Source organism: Melanotaenia boesemani, chromosome 13 (assembly GCF_017639745.1).
Source record: "Melanotaenia boesemani isolate fMelBoe1 chromosome 13, fMelBoe1.pri, whole genome shotgun sequence".
Lineage (NCBI taxonomy): Eukaryota > Metazoa > Chordata > Actinopteri > Atheriniformes > Melanotaeniidae > Melanotaenia > Melanotaenia boesemani.
In genome coordinates, this window is record NC_055694.1 from 5,443,133 (window position 1) to 5,466,759 (window position 23,627).

The following is a 23,627-nucleotide window of genomic DNA, read 5'->3' on the forward strand; positions in this document are numbered from 1 at the left end:
TGACAATCATTGCTGTTGTGCAAAAGCATTAAATACCATATTTGACATGGCAGCTGTAGCTCAGTTCATGCTCACATGATGCATTTGATAATAAATTTATAAACAGGCTACATTAGTTTTTTAAGGCTGGGATTTTAAAAATCAGTGATATGGCACCTCGATCTTCGTGTTGTGGGAATAAGGTCAGCATGTTTAATTCTTCCTCAGGTTGTTTGGTGGATTATTTATTGTATGTTTGATTTCTTTAAGCAGTTTTCTTGAGATTAGCAACAGACATTAAATTTTTTAAATTAAGGTTTTTGGAAAATGAAGTGTGCTCACAAATTTAAATTTAACTTTAAAAGTTAGCAGCCAAAGAAAATGACAGCTTATTTTGGGGGAATGCGCTTTTCAGGCATTTTAATTGATTGTTTTGTACATTTTGGTTTTTGTACATTTATTCATTCATTGTCTTTTCCGCTTAGTCCAATCCAGGGTTGCAGGGAAGCTGGAGCCTATCTCAGCAATTAGCAGGTAAGATGCAGGGTACACCCTGGACACCCTGGTTTTTGTACATATAGACTAATATTAATGGATAAAGGGTGTTTTTCTGTTTTTGGGGGAGGTGTAGTGGGAGTAGTTAGTGTCTTACCAGAACATTATGTTTTTAGATGTGTGAGCTAAAGCTAAAAGCTACTTTAGAGGCCATGAGAAGAACAAATTTTCACCATCTAAAACACTTCAAATTGCAAATATTTTCTAGAAGTTCGAGAAAGATATGTCATGGATTGAATATTTTATATCTCTGTATCAGAATTATTTAATACATCTGCCTACCAACAAGATCCATTCCAACATGTCCCACTTTGCAGCGGCGTGTGTCAACATGGGCATTTCACAGACTCTTCAAGAGTGACTCGATGTAAAAATCTACAATACATCTGTCACTTAAATTATAATATTTTTGAGGTATGAGTTGTTTTAGACAGTAAAAAATTGCTTGTCTCATGGCCCACTTCTGAGTAACTTTAAGTTTTACTTTACTTGTCAGGAACACTATGATGATAGTTAAAAAATGCTGCCCACAACAACAATTAAAAACAAAAGTAAAATCCTTAATTGCTAATTTGGTAGATTCCCTTTACGCCTTTATGCTAAGCTTAACACGTCCTCTGTCATACACAAATGGTAAAACTCACATAAAATTAGAACAAACAAGGCAACAGTGAAATAAGTATGTCAAGTCTCAAATCAGTTAACACTGAGCCTTAATTCTTCTTACATCTGCTGTAATAGCTAAATATGGTGTTGTCTATCCACGTACGGAACTTGGACACCGCAGTGTAGACTCCGGGAAACTGAGCATCAGCGCAACCTTTTCCCCAAGACACCACGCCGTAGACCCGGCCGTCGCACACAAGTGGACCACCTGAATCCCCCTGAAACCACATTATAGAGGAAACATTGGGGATTGTACATTATAAAGTCTTTCAGGCCTCCCACTAAAGCCATATTTAGCTTAAAAAGCTGCTCATATGTCTATTCATTTTCAAAAGTTAACAAATCCCATGAAAGATACTAATATGAGTTGTTAATAACACTAAAGCCTGAATTTAATCCAGAGTATGATATTCCTTCAGTCCCAATTTGTCTCTTATAAATTGTATTTTCTGATTGTGTCCAGAAACAAGATTAATTGTTTTCATGAGAAGTACTGACAACTTACCAGCTTCAGTATTTAGCTCACGATGTAAAATTAATATAATTTCAAATTGTAAAAAAAAGAAACTAATTTAAATATAGTTATTTAAATAACATAGTGTCGTGTTTAAAAAGATAAAACATAAATGAGGTTGTGTGTTAGAAAGTACATTTAGTGTAAAAGTTCATCCAGATTTACATCTAATGAGATGAGAACTGGGAAAGGCACTATCTACAGTATAAAGCACTTAAAACCATCTGAAGGGCTCTTACCTTGCAGGAATCCTTTCCACCAATACTGTAACCAGCACACAGCATGTTTTCTGTTATGCTGCCGTTGAACGATGCACTGCTGTTACATTTATTTGAGGAGATTATGGGAAGCTTGACAGTTCGAAGTGTGGAGGGAATCTGGCCTCCATCGGGACTGGTGAATCCCCATCCGGACACTCGACACACTCTGCCCTCCGCTATGTCGGCGTTCTGCCTGGGCAGCAGAGCGATGGAGATATAGCTGTTCAGATAGATGGGGGCCTTCAGCTGGAGACAGTGAACAAAATGATCAGTGACTGACTTTAGATGGGTACAGATTCAAATATCCTCTCATAAATAAAGAAGACTGACGGTTTGCATTCTTTACCTTAATAAGCATAATGTCTCCGTTGTTTGTGGTGCTGTTGTACGAAGGGTGGGGCACCAAAAACTGGGGTTGGACTTCTTGCTCTGTGCCTTCGTAAATGGTCAAAGAGTAGTCTCCTGCCACTATAATCATTTTTTGAACCCTGCATGTAAAAGAAGAGTTAAAGGGTAAGCAAAACTCTGTTACAGTCAACAGCTAATTAGCTTAGCTCTCAAAGAGAAAGATGATCAGCAGATCTTCAAAGCTGATGAACACTTCTTTGCATTATCTGTCATGTTTAAAAAGCTGCACATCAACTTGATTCTGTTTAATATTTCTCAGTCTTTGTAGAAGAGAGTGCATGAACTTCCTTTCCAGCCCCACAGACTTCAGTGAACTCATTACAACATTCATAAATAAATTCATAAAGAGCGTAACCTACTTCTAGATACTGCTTAAAAATGGTTTAACGAAAGGAAACTCATGCACGTTCAAAGACAGTAAAAGATTTTTGATGTCTTGTGTCTGTTTTTATGTTTCTCAGCTTGTTTTCTTATAGATTTTAACAAAGCAATTTTGTTGTGTTTTTTTTTTTTTGTTATAACAGATTAAACAAAGTCTCTTTATTTCTAGTTTTTACCATGAACCATTCATTCACACTGCATATGCAGAATTTAGTTGTCATTATTGACCTTTTTCCAAGGAGAGATTTTGGTGTGTTACAGTATGAGAAGCACATGGCTAAACATTAATATAGTTATGGCTGAATTTCTTTTAACTGCTCCACTTTTAAGGTCTTTTATTTGGCTGCACAAGAATGAACAGCTTTTTTGGACTCATAGCGAACATTTGAAAGAACAGGATAAACACAGGTGTGAGGGGAAATATTAACGATGACGGTGATCTGTTTTGGTCTTTGCCAGTAATAGAGTATGCACAGTTTAAGTTCCTGGAAATGAAACACTTCACTTGAGTGTTTTTATTAACAAGGTTAGTTACACAAGCTCTTTTTCTTTGTGGAAAATAGTTACGCAACAACTTTTTCTAAATCACATTATTCAGTAGTTTTGTGAATTAGTAGTGTTTGTGGTGACCTGAAAATTATCCACCACATTAAAACCACAGATGGATAAGGTGAGAAATGCTGCTTATCTTGTTGAAGGTTATCAAAAAAAATATTGGATTTTGTTTAAAGGTCAAATAAAAAGTTCGTATGTCAGTTGTAGTTGTAGGTTACAGGACTAAACACTTCTGCCAACTGGTAACACAATCAGTTTGGCAACAGCACTTGGACACAGTAGCAGCTCCTGCAGCAGGACTCCGATGTGCCCTACAAAAACTGCCTGTGACTCGAGACAATAACAAAGTTTGTGGTGTTTACTTAGCCTCCATATTCCTCAGATACCAATCTGATAATGAGCTACATACTTCAACCTAACACCCTTTAAAAATATTAATCTTAGATTTTTTTTTTCTGTCTAAAGAAATCACACTTTGTTTTTCTTTCCTTCCACATGTATATGTTGAAATATATGCCTCTAAAGTTCAGGTGGAAAGCCACAATTTTTTACAGATTTGGATTTTGGTTAGAAGTCAACATGATGGATAAATTCAGTATTAATTTAAAAGTTTTCTTAACAAAGCACTTCTTAAAGGTAAAAAATTAAAGGTCAATGACAGAAAATTTGAAAATCATTTAAAGACTGTTTGTCTTCGCATCTAATCACTTTACTAAAATAACATGTTTTTATTTTCTTATTTACATTTACATCTATTTGCTGCGGATCCACATACAAGATAGCTGCCATATTTGTGCCACCATTTTTACTACAGTGTCTCTGAGTGGACAAACAATTCTGTGAAGTGAGAACCTTTTAAGCTGTAAGGGCTGGGGTATACTTGCTGTGAACGCAAGCGTATATGTCAGTGTTCCACTACATTTGTGTATACTTGCATTGTGCAATGGGAAGGAAAAATCATACAGATGCTGGTAGTTGTGGACAAGATCAGAAAGGCGGTCTTCAAAATTATCTGCCATTGTCAAGTCAATATTGCAACTCTTGCATGCAACACATTATCTCACGTCAACACAAGCAGCCTACGTGCAAAACAAAAATTAGCAATGCGTGTCAGCCATAATACATTCGTGGACGCGTTGCTAACAGCAAGTATATCCAAGCCCTAAAACTGCAGTACAGTAAACTATGAATACCTCTAAAACATGCAGGATCGTGGTACCCGAGGACCAGGATTGAGAAACACTGTGCTGGAGCGCCATTTGGGATAAGTAATGCCTTAAAAGGACCACAGAAGAAGACAGTACAGTTTCATAAGATGATTATATATATATATATATATATAAAAAGTTACTCTTCCTTTTTAAATTGAAATAATATTGCATAAAATTATAAATATTAGGCTCCAGAAATTGAACAGGCACCCCTCCTATTTCTTTTTAAAAACAAACTACATGTCGGTCACTGTTGTTTAAATTCTAATGTCTTTACTCTCTTACTGAGAGAAAGTCATTTCTCCTCCGGTCCACTTCACTGACTAGCAGCAGAAAACACTTACAAAACTGTCCAAAGCTGAGTGATAAGTTGACAAGGTCTCTGACTTTTCTAAATAACAGTGTAGCAAGAAAAGGACTGCAGGAGGAAATCATTCCAAAGTCTGCACAATGCCACAGCCGAACAACCCACAGAGAACCAGAGGTTGGCCTAAGCAGATCAAACGTAGCTATGAAAAGGATTATCAGTAAATGCATGAACTGTCTACAGCTCAGTCATGGGAACTACTGGGACCTGAGCCAGGTTGGTCACCTGAAGCACCAGCCAGCATCACCACTGGCTACAGTGTTAGTTTTGATTTAGTTTTAGTCTCATTACCAAATTGTCAGTTAGTTTTAGTTATACCTGAATACCACTGATTACTTTTGAGTGTTATTCAAGTTTGAGTCAACTAATTTAAATTCAATTTAAAAAAAAAAACTTTATTTGTCCCTGAGGCACAATTTATGTCTCACAGAGCGGACATCAGGCTTTACAGCATGTGGAAGCAAAACAAACACAAGTAGCTGAGACATTAGGGCGTAGGTAAAACAAAGTAAATCAAGCAAATAAGAATAAGAATAAAATTAGTATAATACGCAATAATACACAATGATATATTACATATTACTATCATATATATTATGCAATATGCCATAACATGTGCTATGGAATGCTTAGCTGGTACTATTATTTAAGATGATTCAAGATGTACAATAATATTGTGCATTATGATGCTACTGCACCACTTAACTAAATAATCATAGATGAGAGTACATCTGGGCTAATTGTACCGTCTTCTTGGGGGTAGATTAAATGTGTTTGTCTTCGTCTCTACTACACATGGGGATTAATATGGAGAATATACCTGCTTTTAATTACACTTGTGTAATCATGTAATGTCTCTCATAGGTTGACCTCCCACTGGTGCTCTCAATGAATAAAAAAAAAATGCATACACAGGGTCATTGTGGCTGCCTTGCATGTTTTGTGTTTGTTTGAGGCATCATTTGTGTGTGTCTTCAGAAATTAATGCAACTTGTTCACAAGCTGCAATGTATTGTAACCAGTAGCAGTTTAGGGACTAAACTTACAATAAAGGGTTGACAGCGGTTAAGATGATTAAACCAACCGAAGCATGCTTGGGTTATATACAATCAATGTTTTCACTTCGCTCATTTGTTTTTGCTGTGTTCTCAAAATGAACCAAATGCTAACCTCCTCCATTGTCATAAGTTGTTTATTTTAGTTCCACTTTACAAATTTAACAACTTTATGTGGCCTAGGATCTCTAATGTGCACCCAGCTGGAATACTCCACTAACAAGCATGGTACAGAACCAAGTATGTGACCTCTTAAACGCATTAAAGAGCTGATTGCTTATGTTAAGTTAAAAAGCAAGAATTTCTTTGCCTAAACCTGATTTAAATTCTGACAAATTGTTTGGCTTCATTTTTATTCACTGACAAATGAGTCAATACATTTCATCATAGTTTATATTTGTTTTATTGACTTATTGTCTCATTATCATGAGAAAAAAGAAACATTGACAAAAACTATAACACAAACTATTAGTCAATAAAAATGAACACTGGATGTCTGCCACCATCACCAAGTATTATTTTCTGCTACTGATGTTTTGTTTTTTTGTTTTTTTTGTTTATTTGTTTGTTTTTTTTTTTTGTTTTTTTTTAGGTAACTAGATTAACAAAAGAAATCTTCCCAAGTAATAGAGATGGTGCATTTATTAAACCTGAATTTAAATCATCATTTATAGGTTTTGTTCTGAGGCATTAACTTATCCTGTATCTTCACTCTACAGGGCTGTCCCCAGCCTTTTTGGGGTCCCAAGCAGAATCTGATCTGGGGCCCCACCCAGACCAATTTTACTGATGCTTGATCATTTTATACACTGTAAATATAATTCACCCACTCATTTGCATCATTTGTAGTTGGCTTACATCACTGGAACCACTATGGTTATGAGTTTAACCTTGACGGGGTACAAAAATTTAGGAAAATGGAATATTAATTTCCACTTTTTAATATTTAGTGTGATGTGTATGTGTGGTATAATAAACTTGTATTTGAGAGTGAGAGAAAACATCAGCAGAAAAGACACATTAACCAGTTTAATGAGTTTTGTCTTTAGAATTTGAAACTGGTGCAAAAGTGTGCAAAAATGCAATTTTCCACTACAAAATGGCTTAAAACTGTAGCAATCTTGTCCTTTACTTCTGACATGAGGGAACCTTAAAGGTTTTACAGTTCTCTGCTACACAAGAAACTGGCACGCAACCATGACTGATGTAGTATAAAATCATGTTTATGTGTGTATTACCATTTTTATTTAAATTATTCAATCATATATTTGTTTTTGTTTTTTGTTTTTTTTTCTTCTTTATTATTTTATTTTCTTAATTTGCCTATGTCTTGGCCAGCACTGTCACTCTACTTTATAAAGAAGGTCTAAGCTTTTCAGGACAAAGGCTTTTGGTTGTTGACAAGCAGGGAATCAGGTGACAGAAATCAGGGAACTTGGCAACACTTACAGCAACATACTGTATGTCAACTAACAAAAGGCATATGTCGGCTTGCTGGTATGCTGATATAACCCAAGAAATTGAATTAAATGTCAAACAATATCTGAGATGATTGTGTCCTTGTGAGCCAAAATGCTTGTAATTAGTTTAGAAGTGTTGTTGTCAGAGAGCCTTGACACTGCCATTGTGTTTGTGTCGGATTCCAGCATCACAGAGCTCCTTTGTGTCCTGGGATCACTTTCATGTGTTTTATTATAGTCCTGATATTTAACAAAACATACCATCTGATATGGTTTTAAATTCCTGGATCCTCTGATGAATTCCTGTATACACGCTTTAACACAAGGAAGTCAAGCCTGGGTCATTCTGTGGCAGTAAGCTCATGCAGCTTCCTTACAAAAAGCCAAACCAGGATGCAAAGTTTAGACTGTGACCTTGGATTTTTTTTACTTCCTTCATCAAGTTTGTGTTTTTGTGAGGTTAGGCAACTTCTGTTCTCTGTAGAGGTAAATCCAAAGAAAAAACATGCTCACCCAATATCACAGTGTGCTGCTGTGATAACCCAGAATCTATTTATCAGGAAGCCCCCACAAAAGTGCTGTCGGCCCAGTGTCTGTATCGACACCATATACTTGATTGAATGAGGAACCGGTGCGTAGCCTCCCACTATGCGTTCCTGTGGAGCGAACTGACCTGCAACACACACACACAAACACAGCTACAATGAAGATTAACTCTGAGCAGATTTATAGAAAGCAACCCAGTTGTGCCTTTATCACCGCAGTTGCAGAATCAGCTGGAGCAACAGAAGTCATAAAAAACAACAACAGAGGACTTCACTGCACAGACGCCTCTGGCTCAGCAGGTCGATGAAAAACAATCTCATCTCTGAGGCGCATTGATTGCCAGAGAGAATGAAACCCAGCATCATTATCTGGTGTTAACATGGCGTTTGGAGGTGACACAGATTAGATTTCTGCTCTTTATGGAGTTGTCTACATAAAGTGGTCTAAAGAAGCTACATGAACTCATATGCAGCAATTAAGAGGCTTGTATATACTTTGATTTTAATATGCCACCAGTCCATCTGCTATACACTCCAATTTCGTGCCATCAGGAAATGAAAGTTTAAGTTTTGATCGTGGAGAACAGAACAGTAAAAACAAAGTTTATAATTACCTCCATTATCACTAGACACATCAGCTGAGTCATACTTTACACATTAGTCTGTAGCTGCTATACTCCAGTAATAAAATTAATACATTTGATTGCCTTGTTTGAATAGCCACTGTCTTTTTTATCTTTAATTTATTTATTTATTCATTTATTTGATAGGGACAAGTGTATACAATAAACATGTATCACACCATAACATTTATAGCCAAGGCTAATTCGCAATGTCCGTCCCTAGCTGAGCTTTTACAATACAAATATATTACATTTACAATGCACAAAAACTATAAATTTAGTTTAAAAATGTGTACAAACTTGATCCTTCTTTAAAACCTTATTTAGTTAATTTTTTAAAGCCCCTAAATCTGGGTCCTGTTTCAATTAGGGTGATAAGGAGTTCCACACTTTAGCAAACTTGACAGAAAAAGCTAACCTTCCAAGGGCTGTTTTTCTCCAAGGATCTTTCACATTCCCATTGGAAGCTCCTCGTGTCATTGACCCCACTGCTCTTAGTGGGACTATGAGCTGTCCAAGGACCTCAGGGGCTTGACTATGCAAACATTTATACATCAATTTATGATTACAAAATTTTATAAAAATTTTCAAAATTAAGAAAATTTAACCTCTATAAAACCTCAAAATGGTGAGTTCTAATGGATTTTTTAGCCAATGTTTTTAAAGCTCTATTGTAAATCTAAAATTCTTGTATGAACATGGATTACTTTTACTTGAAATGGAGTCTTTAAGGTTAAAGGAGGGTGACTGTATGCAGCCCAGTCTGGCCAGAAAACATGAAAAAGTTATATTTGTCCTATAACTAAATATGTTTTCTTAATTTCAAAATAAATATTTATGAGTAGGAGCAAGGTGGAACAGTGTGGAGATATGAGTGAATGGCATGTAGTCATTACTGGCTCAATCAAGGGGGTGGGGAAGGATTTAAACATAATTGGCTTGTGTCTTCTAATAGTTTCACGTTTTCATATCCAGTTAATTCCAGACCACGTGGGTCTGTCTCAACCCTACTCCTTTCTGATGCTGCTGTCAATCACTTTAGTTTGATGTAACACAGATTCTTCAACAAGGTGGTACAAAAAAGTTCAAGAAAAAATAAAAACAGAAGAGGCAGGTCATCTCGTTGGTGCTTCAACTTCTGTCTCTGTTACAGTAGGCAGCGATACCTCAGCAGCTGTGCTGCAAACAGCTGAGATCAGGGAAATGTGCAGCGAACACAACACCAGCGTTAGAACCAGTATAGCCCCCAACAACCATGTAAAACACTCCTCCTTGTTTACTGTGTCAGCAAAGAGTAGTAAATTATTTCTGAAGTCATTAACAGAAATATCAAAATCTTGTCAGAATTTTCATTTATTTTATTTTCCTTCTAATAGGCTACTTAAAAAATAATAATGTTTTGAATTTCATTTATTATCATTTCCGACCTCATGATAAGTCACTGGAACATTAACATTTAAATCACATTTTCATAGTTTTTATATCATCTCAGCTTAAGTTTCTGTGTTTTCTATTATTTATTTATCCTGCTCAAGGGCTCAGTGGAGATGGTTATTGTACAAGAAAAAAGCTTAACAATTGTTCCTAATTTTGACAATGTGTTTAAATAACTACTCTTGGCTTTTTCTGTGCCAAAGAGTCTGTACAGACTTAAACAGGTTAAAGCAGGTTAAACAGAAATAAATTCCTGAGCTGCTTTTCTAATGGTGCAATCCTGGTAAGCCATCTGTTTTTGTAAAAATAACACAATAATTAATTTTTTGTCTGTCATGTAAACGTATGGACTTATTTTGGCTCAAAATGTATTTTAAGACACGAGTGGAGGCAAATTTGGAGTTTTTTTAACAACATTTTTATCAGAAAAGTCAGAAAATCTAATTACTGAACTACAGATTTTACAGTTAAGCTAATTAAAATTTAGATATGACACCATTAAACCCAATTTTTAAGTTCTTTGTTTTAAACTTTGTCTTTCTTTGTAATAAATACTCCTTTTAAATGTGTGTGAATCATTTTAATCTAACAAGGCATCTTAACTGATTGTGAAACAAGGCTGTAAATAATTACAACATGAAATTAGGAAGACTGGGAGTGTATTCGGGACTCTTGCCCTCATGACCTCATAATCTCTTAAATTATGCAGAAACTCAGAAAATATCCATCCATCCATTTTTTTATACCCGCAGGGACCTGGCACCGAACCCTGCTGTCAAAGGTTGAGAAGCATCTAACACCCCGAACAGGTTTCAACTCCCAAACGGTATCGACATTGTTAATACTTAATGGAGAAACCAAAGTTGTAGATCACAGTGACTGAGAGCGATTTCAGCCTCAGAAATTGCTGTCAAGGATGAAACTATACCTCATTACCATCCCAGATATTGATCTCGAGCTATAATGAGCAGCAGCGGTGCATGTCAGGAGCAAAATGGTAACTCTATACATTACACACAGCATTGGATGTCTGAGATTAACACATACACACTAGAGAGCATTATGTAAGACCCTGGAGCTTTTACCTTAACAATGGATCTTTACTGTGTATAATCTGTCTCGAAATGGAAATTAAGTCATAACATTTCAAACCCAAATAATCTTTGTTTCTCTTTGTGTCCGTAGTTTTAAAAGAAGCTGAATTATATGAGAAAAGTGAAAGCTGGAGAAAGTAATTTTTCTTATTAAGTTTCCCCTGTTGTTTTTATTTATATGACATAATTTCTCAGAAAAAAGAGGGTGTGGGTCACGACTGTCTATGGCTATCTGACTTCATCTATTGTAGCTCCTAGTTTAAAGTTGTTTAGTCAATAAGCTCAATTTTACTCATCTTTTATTTTATAAAAGCTCTCAGGGTAGCCATGTGCATGCTATTTACTATGTTCATAATATGTTTTGGATAAAACTCTCAGCTTGAATTAGGTCTGTTTACAGTACATAGCCCCATATCATGAAGGCTAACTCTGCAAGGTTTTAGATAAATAGTAATGGGTCAGTTCTACATATTCTCCTCTTTTTATTTCAAATCAAATGTATGTCATCCTCTAGTTTCCTCTTACTCTGATGACTTAAAGTGATAAGATGCTAGGTCACTCCAAGGTGGAAAAGCCTCTTAGCCACAGTTTTTCTCTCAGAGGACCATCAGCACTGCAAAAAGTGCTAAAAAAATAAAATCCTTTTTAAAAAATTCAGTAATGGGTCACTAAAAGTGTTCTAGGTTGATTCATTTTATAAAACTGAAATGTGAATATGTTGTCTCTCAGGATGCTGGAAATCATACCACAGCACCCCAACATTCTCCCTGTTTTAATTTCACTAAAAACTCTTTCATTACACTGTAAAAACTTTTAAATAAAATCATTTACTTACAGGTTACAGCCAGGACTTCCAACAGTACACAAAGCAATAGAAATGGCAGGTCCATAGTGAGACAAAGGGAAGAGCAGTCTACCCTCAGAGAGAGAGAGTTAACCTGGTGCTACCTGTCTTTTTTTAAGGGGAAGGCATCTCACCTGTTCTCTCAGGTTTCTTATAGTTTCTGTTTTCGTTTCCATGGTCACGTCCTTGTCTTAAGCCAATATATAATTGAAGCCTCCTTGGCGCACGGCTCTCTTGTCTCTCCACTTCCATGAACTACTCAAGCTGTCATTGTTTACATAATCACCCTGTTTATTTTTGGCCCATTTACTGTGACTGGAAAGGAGAAGGATGCACTGTGCCAACTGTGCTGCTGTAAGCCTGTAAATGATGGCTGTATATTAACTTTGATGTATTATTTAACAGCTACTCTGATGTTATAGCCCTGTCAGGTATGTCCAGTATGTGACATCCTGTGTCCATGTGTGATTTAACCTCCTAATACAGATGAAATGGGCTGCTGTCAAAATAAGTGAAAGAAGATACAGCAGGGGTCTCTGCTGCTTGTCATTGCTGTATGCTCTCCCCTCAGTGTGATCTCTTTGAGAAGGATTAATGAGGGTTTTGAAATAAGCTTTTGTATCAGACTAGGTCATGGCATCACTGCTGGGACCTAACATCATTAAAAATGGAGCACAGCGCAGGCAGGTCTCATCAGAGCTCCCATCCATCAGTGGACTTCCTGACTTTGCTTGGCTCATGGCCCTCCACGTTGCCCTTACTTCTGCTGATAGCAGGTGCTGCGCTCTCTCTCATCCCCCGAGAGCTGACCACTGCCTTTTGTCCATACGATCTGCTCCCCTTACCAAATTCTGCCACTCCCTGTTCTTCCAATCATCTCCTTGGTTCCAGACGGAAAAGTTAAAGCCCCCAAAGCTCTTCGCTGTGTCCCAGTATGACCTTTCCTTGTGTAATTATTTGCTGTCTTATAATAAACACTTTAGAGCCCTGGTGGTTAAATTAATCATTTACTGTAGTTATTTATTAGGAGAATGTATAATAATCCCCAATGGGAAATTATACAATATAATAAATGAATTATAATAAATGAATCACACCAATCAGACACAAGAATAAAGGTATCTTTGTAAATTGTGTTCATCATGCCACAAAAATGCTGTTTCCCATCAGGACATGGACAGAAGTCTCCTGGGTCTGCTTTGGTGTCATGTAGACGTAGTCCCACTGGATGTCCTGGCTCTTTTACGTGCCCAGAACACCACACCAGCGAGACAACCAGGAGGCATCCCAACCAGGTGCCCGAGTCACTTCATCTGGCTCCTCTCCATGCAGAGGAGCAGCAGCTTTACTCTGAGCCCCTCCCGGATGAGCGAACTTCTCACCAGGAGAGCCCGGTCATCCTGCAGTGGACTAAAGGTACAGTTGTAAGGGCAAACTAAGTTAAAAATCTTAATCACACCTGTATACACTAATGAACTGATATGTGTGAATGTGTTTAGTCTGTATATAAAGCCTCGTTTCCACCAAAGGGTGCAGGACAGGTCACCCTTTTTTGGTGTTTCCATATGCAAAAACTAAGAAGGGTACCCTAGTATCCGACCTGCCCCATCCTACATTTTTGGGACCCTTCTGTTGGGGTGCCAATCTAACCGATCCAACCCAAAAGGGTGGAGCTGGACACGCTACAATCTGTTGATTGGTTGAAAAAAGTCACTTCCCATGTGATCTGGCATAAAAACAAAGCAGAAACGGCTCCTTGTTTAGAGCAACAGATTTTCTTTTTCTTGATTAAATTGACCAAGAAGAAAGAGCACAAACTTTTCTAAATCGTGTTTTAGTTATACTTTAAGGAAGGCATCAAACTGCGATGGCGTCATGCTATTCTGTAGCTGAGGCCTGATCATTATCTGATGCTCCGCCTTTCAGGTAAGGTTACAGTTGGCTGTGGGAACGTAACGAGATTAGAGTTTACAAACTATTTCTTCACCCCAACTGTCCCGACTTGACCCGCACTCGTTGGTGGAAACAAGGCTTAAGTGAGACTGGATGTTTAAATGTTAATGTTTTTATTTTAATCTACATTGTAGTGAGTGTTTTAAGATCTACCTGTCCAGTGACTGTAGGTGGAAATTAGCGGCTTTGCTAAAGGTTGTCTTTAAGTAATGGTGGGTGCGTGAAGGAGTGGTAACAACACAAAACTCGGGTGACTGGGGTCAGAGGATCCTCCTGCAGCCCTGGTTGTAAACGTCCTGGATGGTTGGCAGCTCTGACCTGGTGGTACACTGAGCTGATTTCACCAATGGTGCAGCCGCCGTACCAGTGTTCATGTGTCCTTTGCCTTGGAGAATTGCTTTTCATCACAGATTGTAAATAGGAGACTTAAAAGTGGTCTCATCAGCATCTCAGTCTACAAACCAGGATGTGAAGCTCTATCTAGCCATGTGTCTGCATGTAAAATAAATTTGGTCCCATAACTAACCCCTGAGAGACACCATATTGAGATATACAGTTTTTATTTGATAATAAGAAGGATTGTAACCATTATAATGTTATAGTGATATAGCACTAATAAGTCCCCAGACATCTATACCCAAATAAAGATGCTAAGTTGTGAAATATATAAAATTTCAGTTTGATCTAAGTTGATAAAATCAAACATTATTAAGTTCAATTTTGTGTGGTTTTTTGTGTAGCAGTATAGCCGTTTATGGCTTTGTGAGCTTTGTGACATGGTTTATTATCCTGCTGGAAGTAGCATCAGAAGATGCTCCACTGTGGTCATGAAGGGATGGACATGGTCAGCAACAACACTCAGGTAGGCTGTGGTAGTTAAACCAGGCCACATTGGTACTAAAGAACCCAAAGTGTGCGGTAGATCTCATCTGATTCTGTTTCCAACTTCAGCACGTAATCTTCACCATGTCTACATGACTAAATGCATTGAGTTGCTGACATGTGATTGGCTGATTAGATATTTGTGTTAAAAAGCAGTTGAACAGGTGAACTTGATAACGTGACTGGAAAGTTTTTTTTTTTTTACAATTTTACTTGTGTTGCAGTAATAATACCAGGTGAATGCTCACTGCCATAACAGTTGTGCTGTGAAAATAGTTCCAAATTTTAAAATGTACTGAACTGAAAAATAAAGAAAAAAAGAGTTAATTTGTCTCACATTGCAGACTTGCGGTGCAAATGTACTGTAATTCCCATCAATTTTTTTCTTTCTTTTTTGCAAATTTCCCACAACAATGCAGGAAATTCTAATTATTCCTGGCAAATCATATCAAATCAGTAAGACTCCAGTCATTTATTTATTCTGCTGGTAACCTGGTAAAGAAAGTGCAGAGGCGTTGCCAACCTAAATTTGTGTTGGTGGAAAACTAAAACTTTTAAATGAACATAATGCAAGAGAACACCGTAGCTTTGTCATGTAGTAGGTCAGCGTGATTGTTGATCCGTGTACACAGCCAGACGAAAAGATAATTTTAACAAAAGATTTGTTAGCCGAATACAGTTACAGTATAAAAGGATGTCGGAGAGCTCTGGTCTCACTCGTTGGGAAAGCTTGGAAGGTTCCAGTGTTTTTACCATCAGGTAAGATTTTAACCGTCCTCAGATAAACATCATAATTCAATGATCTGGCCACATTTACAGTGTAAATACAATTTCTAGATAAACAACTATCAAATTATGTTAGACGTTTAGATGCTGATTGACTTCCAAAGATCATCATTAAATCGTCTGAAAACAAAATGCTTCAGGTAGCAAATTATTCCTTTTAAATTAAAGATGTTTAAGTCATGTTTCTGCTTTTTAGGTGAAAATATGACTCATCAGAAATTCTCTACAGCACTGCTGTTTTTGTTTTTGTCAGCATGTTCTGGTAAGTTTAAATTTTTATTCTGGGCAAACATGATTTGTTTTTTATTTATTTTTTTATTATGGACTTTTGGAATGCTTTGAAAAGCAGGGAAATAGGCGAGTGTCGGCCAGTCCGACAAAACCAATTTTTGATTAGCTGTATCCTTCTTTTTTGTAATTTTTTCATGCCAATTTTGTTTTAAAGAGCATTTGAGAGCAATTAATTTAGCCTTTTATGTATTTTTATTAATTTATTTATTCAAAAAAAGTCCAAATGTCATTCCCTGCATAGTGTGTCTGTCTACAGGTACGTCTGGAACAAGGATCATTGGGGGTCAGGAGGTCCAGCCATACTCAATCAAATATCAGGCCTCACTCCAGACTGAAAAAGATGAACACTACTGTGGAGGAACGCTGGTGCACGAGCAGTGGGTGGTGTCTGCTGCCCACTGCTGGAGACCGTAAGTGCAGAAGCAGACAGGGTAGACTTACAGTGACAAGCAATGATGTTTTCAGAGGAGCTACAACCTTTTAAAATTAAATTTCCTCATATCTGCTGACTGTTTTTCATTTTAATGCAGTGATTATACTGTGCTTTACAGCTAAGGGAGAAGCAACTAGTGTCTGTTTTTTGACTCTCAGGAGCCATTTATTGAAGGTGGTGTTAAGTGAACACAGTCTGACAAAATCAGAGGGATTTGAACAGGTCTTCAATGTCTCAAAGATATTTGTCCACAACTATAACTACAAGACATACAACAACGACATCATGATCATCAAGGTGAGCAGAAAGGAGCCCATACTGTCCTCTCTGTTGTTCTTAGATGACAACTCATGGGGTTGCTTGGTCAGCTTCTCACCGTTGTGGCTGCATCTTTGGTTTGTGTTACAGTTGGAACGGCCGGCGCAGCTCAACGCCTACGTCCAGCCAGTTAAACTGCCCAGTGAAGACACCCCCAAAATAAATTCGCAAGTTTGCACAGTGAGCGGTTGGGGTGTCACACAGGTTTACAGTTACGCTCTCTCCCCTGTGCTTCGGGCTGTGGATGTTAAAGAAATACCTTACTGCAACTACTACTACTATAACAGGATCACTGAAAACATGCTGTGTGCTGGATCTCCATACGGTGGCAAAGATTCCTGCCAGGTACAGAAGCATTTACGCATCTCATCAGTTCTGCTTTTTGTAAAATAATTAGCATAAAGATAACAGTGATAACTTTAATTTTTTTTACGAATATGCCTACACATAACATCAAGATACTGATATTATCTGTGTATCTTATGCTAGGATATACCAATAAGGATTAGAAATTAAAGCCTAGGGATTTATTTGGCAGATTCTTTATGGATAATTAATGTCAAGCGAGACACGTCCATTCAAAAGCTTCAGAAAAACTTTGCTATTAACCAAAAATGTTAACCATGTTGAGGTAAAACAAAAAATATCTAAAAATAGCTCGTTGCTGACTGAACTTTAAAGTTGTCTTATGCCCTGTGTTGGTGATCCACAGGGTGATTCTGGTGGTCCCCTTGTCTGCAACAACTACTTCGAGGGTATCGTCTCCTGGGGTATCAGCTGTGCAAATCCATATTACCCAGGTGTCTACACTAAAGTGAGGAACTATGTTGAGTGGATTAACTTTATTATTGACAGAGACTCAGCATAAACATGTAACCACAAGTTTTATTTACTTCAAAAATGGCTAATTCAACATTTTACCCTTATATCTCTTCAACAAGTCCTTCAATTAAAATGGCCTAGTAGGTTGGTTGTTCATACCCTTAAAATGGCAGTGTGTAAGAAAATTAAAGATGACAGTGACAGAAAATAAAATCATATAACATTAAAAACTGTATTCCTATTGGCATTAATCACTATACTTAAATAAGCCATTTATATAAACTTGTCGTGGGCCCACATACATGGCAGCTGTGCCACCATGTTTTCTACGCTGTATGGTCAAACATCTCTATGTGTGAAGTGAGAACCCTCTCAGCTTTGTTTGATCGGTGCTAAAGCATCGTTTGGGATAAGTAACAGAGTGAAGACAGTACACATGTACACAAATTTGAAGTAATTACCTGTAGTGCAGTCATCGCTGCACCTGAGGTCACTGGATCCACTCACGGATGAAAACAGGTATATGACTGACCAGTGATGGCCACCGTCCAGTTAAACTGTGCTTGGCATATGAAGTCACTTCTATGCCCATTTTTACCTCTAGATCAGCAAGGGCCAAGTCCGGCCCTTGATATCTACTATCCTGCAACTTTTAGATGCATCCCTTACTTCTGCATCAGATCACAGTTTAACCGCAAACAAACGGTAATTGGTCTGTTTTAAAATAGTCTGGGCTGCACACCATTAGTTACAGAGACCTGGTCAGTGTAACTGACTGATACAGAAGTATCAGAAAGCAAATACAATAAAAGAAAAACAATCCAAATTAAAGCATGAATCACATATTTAAAAACATCACAGATAAGACTAAAATACAGTCAACTCCTGCTTTGCCACCATCACCTAAAGGATGCGGTTTTGCCACTTTGCATGCAGTTATGTCCACAGCCACTAGGGGGCGTATTCTTTCCAAGTAATAAAAAGTAGTCACTGCCTGCACGAACAAACAACCCATGGGGTCGATTTTGAGAGGACGGTTTGTATCTTGTACTAAATTTATCTTTACTTAATTGCTTTAATTGTAACTTATAAAAAATGAGTGTTAATCATTTCTAAATGCAGATTTCCTGGAAATTTGTTAAAATGCTTTCTCTGTTCTTTACTGATTTTCAGTGATTAATTTTTCAAATAGATGAAAAACACGAAAACCTTTTCATTATGGTTACTGTCATTAACACTCCTAGAGGAAGTTAATGTGGGACAGAAGTAATATCATTGTAAAGTTAAAACTATGTTAATCAACTAGTAGAGCTAGGCAACACATGGGGAAGTTTTAATCCCACCATATTCATTAACATCATCTTATTCTCTTATTGTATCAGATTTATTCTGTTTATCACCATAAATATGAGACACACATCCTGAATGCATTAAAATGTTAAATAGTTCAACTTCGAATACATCACACCAGAGCACTGGGCTTACAGACTGACATGTAATATTTCTCTAAAGTTATTTTCAACAAGTAAGAAGAATAAACCTCCTGCAAGCGTGAGCTGTTGTACTGTGTTACTGCTGCAAATCCTCTGTTTGTTCCCTTAGCATTATTTTGCTCCTGTACATTGAGGAATAAAAAAAATACATTTTTAGATTGTTCTTTGCCCTGAAATGTATTTAGGTCAATTAAAGAGACTCTCCTTTTAGCTGTTTTTGTATCAGCTCCAGATGGATATAACTTGTCTCTGTTGCTAAACATGTGTGTTCTCATTTTAGCCTCTGACTGTATCTTGTCTGCTGTTTGGTGCAGAATAAGACGTGTTGAAGGATGTAATGTAAGTGCCGTGAAGTGAGCAAAAAGAAAGAACCAAAGAAAAGAGTCAAAACAGGAGCTGAAACTCAAAATAAAGACACATTAGGCTGTGGATTTGGGTGATAATATCCTAAGGTTGCACAGTGGTGTGTTGGTTAGCATTACTGCCTCATAACAAGAAGGTATCTGGTTTGATCCTCCCTTTATATGTGAAGTGTTCTCTCCAGCTTCCTCCTGTGGTCCAAACACATGGATGTTAGCTTAATTGGTGTTTTTTAATTCCCCCAAAACTCAAAAATACCATATTTACACACTTCTACTCTTCCAACCTTGTTAGATTTTCTGCCTTCTCCAGATCACCAAAGCAAACTGTTGTTTGGTACCAGGTAGTTTCACAAAGGCCCTACAAAAACTAAATACAAGCACAAGGATGAACTGCTGAAGAGTTTCCAGACCATCAAAAACACTGGAAACTTTGATCATCAAACAGTCCAAGAGACTGGGGGGCTTTGTGAGATTGCTGGAAGATGAGGCTTTTATCTTGTTTCCTGCACACCTCATGTGGACAAGAGCAGCATCGTTCCTGTCTGAATTAAAGCTCTTACAGGGGTTCAAACACAGCTTCCTTAGATTAGGTAAATCATTATATTTAGTTCTCAGAAACTCAGAAAGTTATTGTTAAAAAGATTAGTTGCTCAGCTAACTATGTACAAGCTTTAATTTGGTGATAATAGTTAGTAATAATAATAGTAATAATGCAGAGTTTTTATTTGACAAGACACAGATTAACCAGTTCGTTTATTTCTGTTTTTAAAATTTGGAACACTTCATAAGTGTGCAAACCACCCAATCTTTCATGACAGAATTAAAGCCAACTTGTCTGTGAAGTCTTACGATAGTGAAACTTAAGGATTCTGGTGCACTCCACTGAACAAAAACTCTGCATGAACCAAACAACAGAGGCAGCAGGAGCTGATTAAACGAGTTTTGGTTGCATGTCAACCATAAAATCATGATTAACATATTATACAATCAAGTTTTGTTTTAATCATAATTCATATTCAGATCATTTTATGGCATATTTGTGTTTTATTGTTATTATTGTTTACATCAAAATTTTAACCACATTTTAACCACATGTCAAGAATGGTCAAATAATGCCAGAAGAATTAAGACTGAGATATAAGGGAGCTATAACATCAAGGACCCCCAGATGCCCTTTTCGCATACCCAGAAAAGGGCATCACTTGGCAGTTCATAGCAGAGAGAGCTGTATGGTGGGGTGGGTTCTGGGAGTGTCTCATGCACTCAGCCACAAACATCCTGAGGGGAGTGTTATGGTAAACGGACTGTACTGATACAGTCATGTTGACCACTCAAAGCGCTTTACACTATGTCACATTCACCCTTTCACACACACATTCATACCCCAATAGACACATCAGGAGGCAAAGTTCAGTATCTTGCCAATGACAATTGAGTCCGGAGAAGTCTGGAATCGATCCACCGGTTTGGTGGGTGACTGCTCTTCCTCCTGAGTGACAGCCAACCCTGTAGCCCGGAAGGAGCTACAGAGACGTATCCTCCTGAGACAAAAATAATTTCAATTATATTTATAACCACTTATATGTATTTGTATATTTTGATGGGATTAATGAGAATAAATACTAAATAAAAGCTGTTAAAGTTATTTATAAGTGATTACAAACAGGACAAAATCACTGCACTAAAAACTTGTTTGATGTCACAGATTGAGACAGTGTCTAGTGTGGAAGATGTGGACATGGTAAATTTATTGATATATTTAAATAATTATATTTTTTAAAATACTGTCCAATTAAAGTTATTATTAAAAAGTATAAATATAAAAATTGCCCAAACAAGAATTACAAATTGGCTGTAAAAAAATAATCTATATAGAAATTTTTGTAACATAATAGATATGGGACATATTTAACAAGCAAGGAAACGGTGGGACAAATATTCTATTGATAACTATGGTGAAAATTATGATATGAATAAGGTTGTTTTATGAATGAATGACTTTTTTCTTCCTGCTAGTCAGACTGCTGTGAGTGCAGTTGGGCACACAGGTGCTGCCATGTAGTGCTAGAGCAGGGGTCGGCAACATGCGGCATGCGGCTCTTTAGCCCCACCCTAGTGGCTCCCTGGAGCTTTTCCAAAAATGTATGAAAAATGGAAAAAGCTGGGTAGGGTTTTTTTTTTTTTTTTTTTTTTTTTATTGTTTCTGTAGGAGAACAAGCCTGACAAACATTCTTAATGTTTTTCAATGTTTTAAAATTTTTTATTAAAAGAAATATAAAGACTACATTTCAACATTTCTGTCAACGAACATTTGCATCACAGCCTGCGGCACACGTTTCAGCACAAAGCTTTGCAAGGCAGGTAGCTGCTGTAAACAAACCGGTGGGTGTGTCATGGGCCATGGATCCCAACAGAAAAAAGAGAAAGATAGCTGATTAGAACAGAGGATTCAAGGAAGAGTGGACATAATCATTTGCTTTCATTGCCAATGCGGAAGGATTGCCTGCATGTTTGCTTTGTAACGAGAAGCTGTCAAATAACAAAAAGAGTCATTTGGAAAGACATTTCCAGGGAAGGCTTGCTAAATTTGCAGCCGACCACCCAGTTGGGATTGAGAGAAGAAGTGCGATTGCAGTACCACTGGAGAAATTAGAGAAGTGCAAAGATCGATTTAAGATTGCATCTCCAAACTCCACTACTGCTGCTAGTTTTGTTGCAACCTCAGAGATAATAATGCGTGGAAAACCATTCACAGATGGTGACTACATGACATACATGTGCGAGCAGATATTCTCAAACATGAAATACATCAAGTCCAAATACTGCATCCGCCTTAACAGATGAGAGCTCCTGCATGAAGATAAAGGTTTCATCTTACATGCCCAATGTTGAGAGGCTGTCCAGTGATGTCCGAAAACAGAAGTCTCATTAAATGGGTGAGAACACAACCCTGTTATAGGCACATATTTAGTAATAAAGTGGCTGTTTTTGTAAAGTGATTTCTGACGTTTGTCGTTATATATTTGGAATGACACATAGGGATGTTATTCTGTTTTATTGCTCAGGTTCGAGGATCGCTGCAATGCCCGTGTCTGTTGCTGAGATAAGATAAAATATCGTACAACTGAGTAATCACCTGGTGCATTCTCCAGGATGCGCTGCAGGAAAAAAAAAACATTTATTCATGAATGCTCATTATGTATTTGTTACCTACTAGGTCATTTTGATAGTAGGCTAATATAGTTAATATACACCTGCAGCCTGTGTTGCCTTCATAAGGCTTTTAATGTTTTGCAGCTCCAGATAGATCTGTTCTTAGTTTTTTTAGTCCAATATGGCTCTTTGAACATTTTGGGTTGCCGACCCCTGTGCTAGAGGTAGTTTATCCCCTGCTGTTTTTTTCTTCTTCTTTTTTTCCCCTTCATATTTTGAAGGTTTCCCAGTGACAGAGATTTGAGGAGACAATGGGAAGTTGTAATAAGCAGGGGGGGGTTTGTTGCTACCGAGTCATCCAAGCTCTGTGGCAAGCACTTCAAGCCAGATGAGTTTGACAGGACAGGTCAGGTTGTCAGGCTTAGAAATGGCGCAACCCCATCTGTCTTCAACTTTCCATCTCACCTCCAAGGAGTAGCTGTGTTTTTACTCATCATACTTGCAGAGATGCCTATGACTTATATTTGAAACAGAAGTTAAGAACACACTTTGTTTTTGTTTTTTTTTACCATCAATTATTTCTGTGTGTCTAGGAATTATTGATTTATTGTGTATTACAGTACACTGTGGGATACTAAGACCTTTTCAAGTTGTTTTTATTGAAGTTATCTTTGAGTATTTTGTTTCTTATATTTTAGCCAGTAGCAACAAAGGAAACCAAAACTTCAAGGAAAGCTGAGGAGAGCTTACCATTGGACCATTACTGGGGCTGCATATTCTGGCAGACCCCCAGTAAATCTGTCCCTGTTGGTCCTGGTTCTATTATTTCTGTGTGACCATATACAGACCATTTAAGCTTTTTTCTGTGTATTATAAATATATATATATATATATATATATATATATATATTTCTTTTTATCAGCAGGTTAGTTCAGGCTTTTGGTAAGGGTCATTGAGAGGGGGTGCATTTCACGGCAGGGGTGCTTTTTTCGGCACCTGTCCATCCAACGCCTCAGTTACATCCTTAACCTGCTGTCCAAAGCCTCTTTTAAAAGTGGGAAATCGAAAAAAATCTAACGTTGTGGCCGACTTTTCTACCTTTTTTAATCGTGTGACTTAGTGTGACAATCTTTCACACAACACGAGACTCCCATTTTATCAAAGATTATAACACAGCAAAGA

The 23,627-nt window shown here is 37.4% G+C and overlaps 2 protein-coding genes across 2 annotated transcripts; one reads left to right on the forward strand and one right to left on the reverse strand.

Moving 5' to 3' along the window:
• Positions 1-537: 537 nt before the first annotated feature.
• LOC121651791 (trypsin-3) lies at positions 538-12,203 on the reverse strand. Its single transcript, XM_042004207.1, has 5 exons — positions 12,086-12,203; positions 7,925-8,084; positions 2,321-2,462; positions 1,954-2,220; positions 538-1,418 (listed from the first exon to the last, which is right to left on the reverse strand). The coding sequence occupies exons 1-5, from the start codon at positions 12,201-12,203 to the stop codon at positions 1,248-1,250; spliced, it is 858 nt and encodes a 285-aa protein (XP_041860141.1). The 3' UTR covers positions 538-1,247.
• Positions 12,204-15,480: 3,277 nt separating this feature from the next.
• LOC121651793 (trypsin-2) lies at positions 15,481-17,644 on the forward strand. Its single transcript, XM_042004209.1, has 5 exons — positions 15,481-15,523; positions 16,120-16,273; positions 16,455-16,593; positions 16,705-16,959; positions 17,327-17,644. Exons 1-5 carry the CDS (start codon positions 15,481-15,483, stop codon positions 17,480-17,482), a joined length of 747 nt encoding a protein of 248 aa, XP_041860143.1. The 3' UTR covers positions 17,483-17,644.
• Positions 17,645-23,627: the final 5,983 nt, after the last annotated feature.

What these genes read in the sequence shown, in the direction of transcription:
- LOC121651791 (XM_042004207.1), bottom strand. Translation starts at nt 12,203, where the DNA reads ATGGAAGTGGAGAGACAAGAGAGCCGTGCGCCAAGGAGGCTTCAATTA. An exon ending in TAAGAAACCTGAGAGAACAG is followed by an intron (nt 8,085 to 12,085) that starts GTGAGATGCCTT and finishes TGTGTGTTGCAG; the next exon opens with GTCAGTTCGCTCCACAGGAA. An exon ending in GAGACATTATGCTTATTAAG is followed by an intron (nt 2,221 to 2,320) that starts GTAAAGAATGCA and finishes CACTGTCTCCAG; the next exon opens with CTGAAGGCCCCCATCTATCT.
- LOC121651793 (XM_042004209.1), top strand. Translation starts at nt 15,481, where the DNA reads ATGTCGGAGAGCTCTGGTCTCACTCGTTGGGAAAGCTTGGAAG. An exon ending in TCGTTGGGAAAGCTTGGAAG is followed by an intron (nt 15,524 to 16,119) that starts GTTCCAGTGTTT and finishes GTCTGTCTACAG; the next exon opens with GTACGTCTGGAACAAGGATC. An exon ending in GTGGCAAAGATTCCTGCCAG is followed by an intron (nt 16,960 to 17,326) that starts GTACAGAAGCAT and finishes GGTGATCCACAG; the next exon opens with GGTGATTCTGGTGGTCCCCT.